The sequence below is a fragment of the Vollenhovia emeryi genome, unplaced genomic scaffold (assembly GCF_000949405.1).
Source record: "Vollenhovia emeryi isolate VEMERY1.0 unplaced genomic scaffold, V.emery_V1.0 DF939148.1, whole genome shotgun sequence".
Taxonomy (NCBI): Eukaryota; Metazoa; Arthropoda; class Insecta; order Hymenoptera; family Formicidae; genus Vollenhovia; species Vollenhovia emeryi.
The window spans coordinates 727,682-739,562 of record NW_011967218.1 but is presented as its reverse complement, the minus strand read 5'-3'; the positions used below and the strand labels follow the sequence as shown (position 1 = coordinate 739,562).

General features: G+C 42.2%; 1 protein-coding gene and 1 non-coding gene across 2 annotated transcripts in view; both read right to left on the bottom strand.

Moving 5' to 3' along the window:
* LOC105565919 overlaps nucleotides 1-4,336 on the bottom strand; it is a 17,739-nt gene extending 13,403 nt beyond the window's left edge. Inside the window, exon 1 of the mRNA XM_012019502.1 lies at nucleotides 4,238-4,336. Coding sequence (XP_011874892.1) covers nucleotides 4,238-4,321 — 84 coding nt within the window. The 5' untranslated portion in view covers nucleotides 4,322-4,336. The remainder of the gene's footprint in view (nucleotides 1-4,237) is intronic.
* A 3,788-nt stretch (nucleotides 4,337-8,124) lies between these two features.
* On the bottom strand, nucleotides 8,125-8,197 carry Trnar-acg. Its single transcript has one exon. It is a non-coding gene; the product is annotated as a tRNA-Arg (tRNA).
* Nucleotides 8,198-11,881: the final 3,684 nt, after the last annotated feature.

Here is an 11,881-nt window from a genome sequence, read left to right as displayed (position 1 = left end):
GGGAAAAAATACGGTATGTGCACATACCGTATTTTTTCCCGAACTGTCCTGCGCGCCCGGACTGTTCAGCGATTTTATAACACGTGAATTCACTGACGATAATGATTCCACCTAACGAAAAACCTGCGTTGTATGTCCGGGAAGTATCGGCGCGCAGGACAGGTTGGAAAAAAAATACGGTATATGGATTCACATAGTAATTTAATTGACTGCCTCCACCTGTGCCAGGTCCTAAATGGCGTTTACGTTTCTAATTGATTTAAATCTTAAAAAGGACCGAGCTGAAATTTAGTTGTCTTATTTTAAAAGCGGCAGATCTTGTTTTGGCTACTGTCGAATGGTTTCCCGTTGGGATGGTCGTATTTCGCGTACTATCTACTATATTTAATCCGTCTCCACTCTTGAATTCTGTACGTCAGTAGCTGTAAGCTTAGTTTGTGGAAATAAGAATCCGCGGCAGGATTCGTATACGAAAATGATAAATTGAGCATCCGCTTGCCGCATTGTTAACCCTGCGGACGCTTGTGCAAGTACTCTTGCGGGTTAAAGTCGCTCGTGAAAGGAAGAAAGTAAAGATGAAATCTCTATCGACGATCGAAAGTTCGGATGAGTTCATTCGAATGGCAATTACGCTCGTATCGACCCCGCGAAAGTGGAACTCGGAAAAGCAGAAGCCCAGCCGTGTAGAGTTTTTCCCGTTAACCCGGCTATTAATTGATATCGTTCGCGACGCCCGAATTGCATTATCAGCGACGATTACGATTCGTAATCGTAATTTATCGTGCAGCCCGCTATTTATCTAATCTAATCGATTGCCTCGGTCTATTGGCTCACAACATCAGTCACGCTTGCCCTGTTTCGAAGATTATTACATAGTTAATTACACGAAAGAGAGAGAGAGAGAGAGAGAGAGAGAGAGAGAGAGAGAGAGAGAGAGAGAGAGAGAGAGGAGAAAAAGAAAAACTTAATTGATATTAAACGCGGAGTAATCTGGCAAAGTATTAATACGCCATTCCCTTTGGCATGCTATCATATTAATTATCTCACTTTGGTATGTATCTTCTTGTTAATATATTAACGGACTTCATTAATATAATTGCACTTAGTACAGAATGTCTTGTAATTGAAGTAATTATGTCGGGGATAATCCTGATTGCTAATAGCTTCCGACTGAAGGTTCAGGCCGATCGAGAAGAGAACTCCGTATACGGTTTCTATTATGTACCTCGACTCGTTGAACGTGTCCATTACTAAACTGGGCAGTATTGTTCGGCAAAGCAGCGCACTTCGATCGCGATTTGTTTGTATAACGCGAGCAGAATAGATACTTAACAGATAGGATAAAAGTGTCACGCAGCAGCTATCTCTTGCCACTTGGGGAGCACGAAACGCAATCGCGATGTCAAGTTTCTGGCAAACACTGGTTTTTATCATGGAAGCGTTGTGTCCGCACATAGCGTACATTGGATATTGCACCGTACGATAATAAGCGTTGTCTATGTGCAACGTGCATTGTTCGAATGTTGCAGCCATGGTGTAAAGAGTGAAACATTGTAACCAATTCTGGGGGCAAATTGTTCATTGGTTCATTCTTCCTGCATTCAACCGCAATGATTTGCAGCTTGAAGGTTCAGGCAAATTTCTGATTGGTCAATTCGGTAGTTTGGGCCACTTCTGATTGGCTGACACTCCGCATCCACCTGATCGCCTTCACCTTGTATCTTTACACCATGGTTGCTGCGATCGTTAACGTATTGGAAACCGAAAGCGCACCGTAAGAGATAATTAAACGGATTGCGCAGCGATGAAAAAAGTACGAGTCCAGGTAGCGGGCTGACGTTATTTGTCGTCATTTTGACGTCAAAATGACGACAAGCCACGTCAGCCCGCTGGGAGAGTGTCCCTTTTAAATATATTCGATAAATATACGTCGCGACACCATGTAAAAATAACAGTGTAGGCGTGTCCTAAGTGATATCTTTGTGGGAAAAAAAAAGTAAGCTCCTAATTGATCAAAGAAGCGCTAAATTGTTTCTACATGAAGTCCACGTAAGAACGTTTTATGGGACATTCCGCGCGGCGTATCGGTGATATGGCCTGTGTGCACAATTAAAGATCGCTATTACCGGTTATCATTACTTAACCGGCGTTCAAGTGATATTAGCTGACGCATCGGTTTGTTAACTCGCCGACACGGCGCTGGCGCGCAATTCCAAAGGCAACGTTCCCGTTAGACGCGAGGAAACCATAGAAGAAAACCACGGAGGGGAAAAAAAAAGTAGCTGGTCAACGTAATCCGAGCGTGCTGCGTGCCATGTACTCGCGAATTTCTATCTCCCTCCCCCTTCCCTCCCACCCCGCGGGGAGGGATAATAAGTTGTAACGCATATACTATCCGCAAGAGCGAAAGCTCGTCCGCAGCTACGCCAGTCACGCATGCGTTGTTGCAAAACCGGCGAAAGTAAAGATTCGCTTTCCTAGCCGTTATATTATTAATATAACGTCTCGCGGGTGCGATATAACTTAATTGCAAAATTATAACGCACGAGAGAGAGAGAGAGAAACTGCCGGGGTAAAGTCGACGGTCGACTGCGACGCCCGCGACACGCCGAGACTTCGGGAAGTTACGGCCTATTCCGTTTCAATGCAGTCATTATGCCACGATTGATTCAACGAGAACTTTGCACGGTGAGCTATTGACGAAAAGTTTGCATGCCAATTTGCAATAGATAGCAATTACGTAATGTTACGTAACGCAAATAAATTAACGGCCCCGACGAAAGAGCTTTCAAGATGATCGCTGTAATACGTTCGCGCGCAGTGGCCCCGGATAATTTTATACCCGAAATGAGTAAGTAATAAGCGATGGTGTTGATACGTAAAAAAAAAACTGAGGTCCACGCACACACGCAAATTATTAATTCTTCTGATTCTGAACAATTGCAACTCGAGAACTGACGTACAATATTGTTACTTCACTTATTTTCACAAGAGGTAAACCACCGATCAAAATCATGTACACCAGTGCCCAATGGGCATTACTTAATTTTGTTATCTTATTTTATCTTATTTGTCTTGTTTTATCTCCTCCTTCCTCGTGTATTAAGACCTAAAGCCTGTTTTGTCCAGTTTGTTCTGATAACTTGGAGCATTTGGTTTTACTTCGTCTTCGACGGGCTGCTAGCCTTGCCGAAGGAAACCTCCAATCTGAAGGGTTATACCCCTTTTCTTTATGCGTGGCGGGATACCCTCGGTGGTTGCCACTTCCCTTCGGGAGGTTCCGAAAAAACCAGCGGTGTCCGTGGATTTCAACTCGGATCTTTTCGGCCATTTGTTTACTGACCAGCGCACATTTCTCTGCGCCACACTCGCCACCTTTATCTTATTCTATCTTTATAATGCCCCAGCAAGGTCTAATGCCCAAACTAATGCCCAACAATGCCCAGTAATGCCGCAAATCTGTACACCGCAATGCCCTCAGCGCACGTACAGAAAGAATTTCTGAATCCAATGCTATTACACTTGAATATATCATAAAATAGGATCGATACAGCGCCATCATATTTGTTATAGAGAAAGGAATATTTTAATCTTAGATGAAAAATTCTAAAATTTAGACTCGTCTTTTGTCTAAAATCGTGACGTCAACTTCTTGCGTTGTAAGATGCAGGGAAAATTTATTCTAAACGCAAGAATATACAAACTTACACTTATGTAAGTTACTCTTGTCTCAATATAATGAGTCATTCTGTTTTAATTCGATAGAGGAAAGTAAGAATTATTGATTTTATTTTGATACCGTCTTATTTTTATACTAAATGAGGTTGTGAGAAATATAGATGCGTCGAGAATATTTTTTGTCTTACAATTAGTAACATCCTAAATCCTTTCTGAGGGTGTACGCTCGACGTTTCTCGTACATTATTTTTTGGTCACAAAGTGGGATTTATTAAAAAAAAAAGCTCTAAATCCGAACGCATAAAGAGCAGAGAACTGCGGGCAGCTCGTGTTTGCGTGGCACGCAGGGTCACACGAACGGTGCGCACGTGGAGGTGCGAAGATTCGTTTAGGTGGCATGCGAGAGTCCGCTGTCGCAATTAGCGCGGCGGCGCCGCGACGCACACGTTTCAGAAAGAGAGAAAATGCGGTTTTTCGCCTGCGAAATGGCGTCATCGCCGTAAACTCATCTCGAGCACGAGCGAAAATTTCAAGCTACTTTATATCGCTTTATATTTACAAAATTGTCGTTGTCGGTAAATCCAGGGTATTTACGCGTACAATCGTCCACACGACAGCTTTCGCGATTATTTTTCGCGCGCATATACCGCCTGTTATCTTCCAGTTTGTGAGCCACCAAGTGAAAATTCTTCTGAAAAAATGCCACGGTAGGCGGCGAGATGCGGCGAGAGTTACGCCGGATTTCACACGCGTCACCGCGCGTGCGGATGGGCACGAGTCACTCTTACATCGACCTGGGTCGTAATGCTCGACGAGCTACTCGTTTAATAGGATTACTAGTTGCGCTTCTCTAGGTCACGCGGCAGCGCGAAGCCCGTGATAGGTATCTTTTAATCAGCGGGGCGACCTAGACTACAGGTGCGCGTGTGTGCGTATATACAGGGTGTCCCCAGAAAAAAAGCTCGGTCATCCTTTCATTGACGGATTCTGTACGTTAAAAAGAAAATGTTCGCTACCGTAGCTAATCATAGTTCGCTAAAACTATTTTGCTGCCGTGATTATAAATTTCTAAAGGTTGACTTACTATATAGAGACCAGAGTAACTTGTACGAATGTAAGTTTATGTATTCTTGCGTTTCGAATAAATTTTCCCTGCATCTTACAGCGCACGATATTAGACAAAAGACGATTCTAAATTTTAGAATTTTTCATTTAGGATTAAAATATTTCTTTCTCTATAATAAATATGATTGGCGCTGTATCGATCCTATTTTATGATACATTCAAGTGTAATAGCATTGGATCCGGAAGTTTTTTCTGTGGGTGTACCTGTCCGTGTACCACACTGAGAGACTCATTGTTGAATGAAACAAAATTTAGTTGACTCAACTGAATTTCTTGTCTGGATATGAGCAAACAAATCTTCCAGTTGGTACAACAAAATTTAGTTGAAAAATTCGGTTATATCAACACAAATTTGGTTGAATGAACATGCGCAGAATCCTTTTATAATATTCAACTAAACGATTCAGTCAACAAAATGATTCAATCAAATTGTTTTGTTTCATTCAACAAAATGGGTCTCTCAGTGCATGCGCGTAAGATTCCCGCAAAATGATTAGTCAGCGACAAGCGGTTCCCACTAAGAAAACTATAATATCCTCGACATTTTTACATAAGGATTTTCATCCGACAATGAGAATGTTCTACAGAATCCGTCTGGGTTATCGAGCTTTCCGGGACACCCTGTATACACAGCTTTCGTCGACGAGACGAAAATCACTGATGCATCTCCCGCGCTCTAATGTACGGTGTACAATAGCAAATTTATAGCTGCTTAAGCAAAGCCTTCTCACGCGCGCCCGCGTTATTTCGAAACGATAGACGAGCGGTGAGTTACTATTACGAGAAAGAGAATGGCTAGCTCGTTCCCTCGACGGGCCGGTAACACGCGCCACTCTCCGTCGCGCGCGTAGAAAAGCCGAGATAAACGAAAGGGGCCGAAAGGCGTTTCCTTTCTTGCAAACCGCGTCCGATAACACGTCGCGGAAAAGAAACGAGGGACCGATAGCATCGCCGGATCTTGCATGAAAACTGTTTGCGGAAGAATCGAGAGAGTCCGGTGGAGCGAGTCCGCTTGATGAAAGTCCGATAGAGTTTCGATACGTCACGACATTTTTACTCATAATATCGTTGCAATATGATACACTTTCGTCCTATTTATCACAGCTGCATTTGCGCCGTAATCCCATCCAGGATTCTTCATTCCTCGATAAAAATCAAAGTGACAAATTTTTGACGTTTTTCGATGCGCTAAACTGATGGGAGGCGATACACTGAGACACCAATTTTGATGAATGAAACGAAATAATTTGATTGAATCATTTTGCTGACTGAACATGTAATTTGGTTGTATGATACGCAAAATATGTTGCTGAAAAGAAACATTACAACTATCTTATTTCCACGAGTTGAGATAACAAATTCGTCCATTTCATCAAGTCCTAAATAATTGTGTTTGTTGCGTGAACTAAATCGTTCAGTTGAATATTATAAGAGGATTCTGCGCATGTGCACTTGAGCAAATTTGTGTGTTGATATAATCAAATTGTCCAACTAAATTTTATTGTTGTATCAACTGAAAGGCTTGTTTGCTCACATCCAAACGAGACATTCAGTTGAGTCAACTAAATTTTGTTTCATTCAACAAAATGGGTCTCTCAGTGTACAGGCTAGAAGAGTAAGATTCGTGTATCGTTTTGCAGAAAAGGAGTTCGCGTCGTACCGACAACTTCGCGCCCGCATAAGTAAGCTCGAGGTGATTCGACAGGAACAGGGAAGTCGTGGTTCCTTTCACTCAACTACATTTCCTCGAGGCATGGATGCAACAAGGAGTTTCCTGTTCAGTAGGTGCCAAACAATGCAGTTCATCCTTCGCGAACAGGAGGGGATATCTGCAGCGAGGCAGACCACGAATCTCGGATTTGTTCGCACGACAACGAGCGGAGGAAATAGGCGCTTCCTGTGCGGAAATTCACGATCTTCGCGACGGAAGCCCGAGGGAGACCGCAGACGACGTTGCAGGAACAGCTGAGAGAATAACTGTGCCGCGCAAACATTGCGGTTCTACGAGCGGAGTTGACGCTCGGCGATATGCGAAACAAATGTTCCAGTCTTCGATATCGATTTAGAAGAAATAACCTTTGCTGATAAAATTTTTGTCTAAAATCTCAAGTCTAATTCTGATGTTCCTGGGCTTCGGTAGATAATCAATAACGTCAAAGAAATTCTTCGGAGACCCGATCCGTATTCGTGTCTGTCTGTGAAAGCGATAACACGTGTGTGCATACGTGTGCGCGCGTCAAGTGTTGTAAATTCCACAAAGCGAACTCTCTGGCACTCACCCGAAGTATCGAAGGCGGAAATCTCAAGGCGTCACGCGGAGACGGCTAGAAGAGTTTATCTCGAAATACACTCGGTGGACGGTGCATGAGATGCGCCTTGAAGCGTGAAAAAAAAAGGAAGTGGACACGCGAGCGTCAGGTCGACGCGCCCGGAACGCGGACTATTTCTGGACATTCCCCGGAGGATTCGTTGTGAAAAATTCGGTTCCTGGTTGCGCTTAGTTTAGCGCGTTTCGCCGCACCGGGAATCGTCCTCGGGGTAGAACCGTCGGGCGACTAACAGTCGCGCGATCGCAATCTTTTCTTTCGGGCGCGCCGACGAAGTTCGCAGATCAATCTTCAAGTTTCATTAAACTTTTATCGCGGTCTACAATCGCGAATGTTGTATCAGGGTTCGAGAAGCGTGGAATGTTTATAAAATCGTCCCTGTGTACAGTTCTACGTGCGACTTTCCTCGCGAAGCAGTCAAATTTTGTCGCAATCATTTAAACGGAAAAAAACATACGTAAATTAAAAGTAAGAAGAAGGTTCACTATGATACACTGAGAGAAAAAATTATTGAGATGACTAAATACAGTTAGTCGGCAGTATTTCTTTAGTTTAAGTACACGTGTCTTTCAGTTATACGATGAGCATATAACAATCGTCATAGATTTGAATGGTTTTCTACCAGTTTATTAATGGAATGGAATACGTCGCCCGTACTTCGCTTCGACCGACATTCCCGGTTGCGATAGTATCCGTCTCAATTATAAACGCTAATTATTTCGGGAAACCGTGCGACTGATTAGGCCGAGTCTGCATAATTGCGGTAGAAAAAACAAGTACCTCAATTATGTATAATATCCGGTATCGAGACATACGCACGCGGTATCGGCCTTCTGTTTTCCCCCGACGTGACATATCGACGTAACGCTCGGACATCGCGTATATAACCGATTACGTTACGCAATCCTCGTCAACAATATACTCCGGCTCGTCAAGGTGCGATGAGTCACGAAAACATGGGATTGAACGGGAGGGGAAAAAAAAAGATATGCCCCGATCCTGCCAGGATTCGAACCTGGAATCTTCTGATCCGTAGTCAGACGCGTTATCCGTTGCGCCACAGGACCAATTGATTACGACATAGCTTTAGATGACCCATCCAGGATTACGAGAGTCAAATGTAAACAAGAGATTGATACCTTTAATATTCGGTTAAACTATAAAAATGTAACTGTTAACAAAAATAATGCGACGCAAGGAACGGTATTTTATACTGTTGATAAGGCACGAGGGTCCTCCTTTGTTAATTGTATTTATAATGTACATTATTTATTATAGATAATGGCTGAATATCTAGAACTGTTTGCTGTACCAAGTTACACAAAATTTCCTCAGCCCGCGTCGAGACTGCTACGTAAATGTTTTATTTATTCCGGAGCAGTCTATCGAGACTGCTACGTAAATGTTTTATTTATTCTGGAGCAATATGTATCAATCATCTATATGTGCAAATAAAGAGATAGAATCGAAGTGATCAAATGTCCCAGTTTTCGAGAACACGGCCTTCCTGGACGTCCTTACAGATTTTAACAATAAGATTTAACAATAAATTATTTTATATTTTGACACGTACATCTCGTCACGGCTCAGAGCCCTTTCTCCTTGATTCTGATTTATATCATACGAGCCTTTGTCACACACTTACAGATTTTTTTTAATTACAATCGTTTAACGACTAAACTATCAGCTCTCAGTTAATAAACACTTTTCAAGGCTCGCAACGATACATCTCTGTTAATAAATTTCACGTTACACCCAACGCTTATCTAATTCCAAAGAAAAAGGCAAATCCATATTATATTAAATGAATAGAAATAAGGAATTGTAAAATGAAGAATAGTCCAGCCTCACCGAACTAATAAAAATAAGAAACTGTAAAGTAAAAATAAAGGATGGTCCAATCTCAGCTTCTTTCTAAAACAGACACACATTTGCTGAGAAATCTGGGCAGCCATTGCCACCGGGATAAATTATCGAATCGAGTATTAAAGAAACAAGAATAATTTGTCTAAGTTTATCTTCAACATTTCTTGACAAAACGTTAGATTCCGTCTCGCGCGGAGTCTCGTTGGATTCTAGAAGACGTTCAAAAGAACGACGTCAGCTCCCGATTTCGACGAGCGGCTCTGCGCCGGTAATTTCATTATACTCGTGCAATATGCCTGGCGCAAACACCCGTCTGGCACGTCCGTAAATCGCGGAACGTCCTTCCCTTCGCGAGAGGCGAATATTTCACGGACACGTTGAATTGCAGCCGCGCGTTTTTCGGGCAAACCGTGCTCGTTCTCGCGGCACGTAGCGTCAGTTGATGACGGCGCGGCCAATCGTGAGGAGTTTCAGTTAAAAAGTTCTACGTGCAGCCTCCGTGATTTTACCAAGCGTCCCGAGGAAATCCCTTTACTTCGACGCACATTGTGAGAAAAAGTGACGAATTAAAAAAGTTATTTTCTGATTCAGCGGCTGTCAAGCAAATAGAGGAGAGTCCTCTATTATAAGCAGTGTTGTGCATAGATGATTTTAAAATTAGCTAGATAAGGATAAGATAAAAATATATAAATTTATCTTAGATAAGATAAAGATGATTTCGTTTTGAATATATTTTGATAAAAGATAAAATTATATGATGATTCATCTAGATAATTTTCAGATAATATTTTTAAGGCTTCATGTAAACACAGTAGAAAAAATTACAAAAAAATTATAGAAAAATTTAAATTATAAAGGGGGATATAGAATATATTCAGGTTATAGGTTATATGACACACACATAAATGCATGGTCTACAACGCCATCCATATTTAAATAATGTAACTGTTAAGTATTTTTATGTGGCCCTAAACCAAATTATCTGTACGTTATCTTAGATAATTTAGTAAAGATAACACTTTCTTTCATCTAAGATGCAGATATAGATAATACTTATTTTTATTGTCTATATAAAGATAAGATAACGCTAAAATTTTATCTAGATAATCATCTATATAATTTTATTTAGATAAGAGCAAACACTGATTATGAGACAGGATTCTAATATGAGATAGTGGGATTTCAACGTCCAAAATCAATCACAAATCTCTTTTCGCGACGATTGCACGATCTAACAATCGCTCTTCCACTAAACAGATTTCACTCCAAGGGCAATCGATTCGTGGTGGAACCAGCAGACGATGCCTATCATTTATCTCGTAATAGCGGACTTTCCTGTATTTATTAATTCGCAAAACTACTCGTCCATCAAGAAGACACGTGTTTCGATAAATGACGTGCGTTTAGAATACACCTATAATATTTAAACTAAAGAAATACTGCCGGGATAAACATATTTAATTATATCAACAACCTTTTCCCCCGGTGTAGTGTTGAAGATTTTTCGGAGAACGACCGGACCTTCTCGAATCTACCACGCTGGGTGTGAATTATCGAGCGTAATTAATCCGCGCGAAAACAAACTGTCGCCCGCATCGATTCGCCTAGACCGATTGATTTATACTCCTCCGCAATTTTACGAGTGTCTCGCACGAAGACGGACGAGACGCTTCCGCGATATCGGAGATGTGGGAAGATAATGCGCGTCTCCACGCACTTCCGGGATAAATGCGCGACGAGCGCGTGTGTGTGCGTGTGCGTGTGTGTGTGTGTGTGGTACGCGGTTGTATTGTCTCGCGACTCAACATCCTCGAGTATGTCGACACACGGACGTGTGTTTCCCGCACGCGAGTTTCCTGAAGTTGTCGACAACTGCGTTCGACGCGTATCACGTTTTTTTTGTTTTAACGAAACGTCGTGCACGTCGGCAAATCAATACGCGACGATGGGATTTCCAGAGGAATCCCGGCACAATGGGCCGAGCGAGGGCCGAGCGGGGCGCAATTTCAATATTTATAGGGCGTTTAACCGTCTCGATTATTTCCGTTTCTCGTTAAAGTTGCAAATTGGAGCGAGAAGTCAAGGTGATGGATTGGGGCGTTCGATAGAGAACGTGCTAACGAGAGCCCCGCGACAGAAACTGAATTGTATTTGCGGTTATTTCCACGGCATTTCCGCGCGCGGCGTCTCCAGCCGCGCGCCGAGTCGCGTTCATTCAAGGGAACAAGTCCACCCTGGTAGCGCGATATATTGGCACGATATTGGGAAATAATGTAAATCTACTAATCCCAATATTGTTATTGCATTGTTAAATATTGGCCGATGCACTTGCAATATAAATCTTCTTCTTCCGCTCCTTATTCTTTCTTGAGATCTTTCGATCGGTTTATTTGCCGATACGCCCCTTTTAATTTTCCCGAGAGATGGATTGCCAACTGTGTCTCCATCTTTTCGGCGGTCTTCCCAGTGGTCTTTTACCTAATGTCGGTTTACCTGCCAGAGGAATGCAGACAAGTGTCTATCGGTGTCCATTCTTTGGACACGTTCTAGCCATTATCGCCGGTATCGCCTTCTTTGTCTACCCCATCTCACCACATCTTGTACGTTACAAATTTCTCTTCTGGTTTCGTTTCTTATCCAATATAAATCAAATATTATATAATTATTGTATTATCGTGCAGTACCCTAGTAGCACAACATATTGGCGCAATATTGAGAAACAGTGTAAATCTAGTATTCCCAATATTGGTCCAATATTGTACGATGGACTCTTATTTAGCCAATGTCTATTTAGCAATATTGCTCCGATATTGTATCGATCTTGGACCAATATTCTTATTGCATTGTTAAATATTGGCCAATGCACTTCCAGTATAAATCTCATA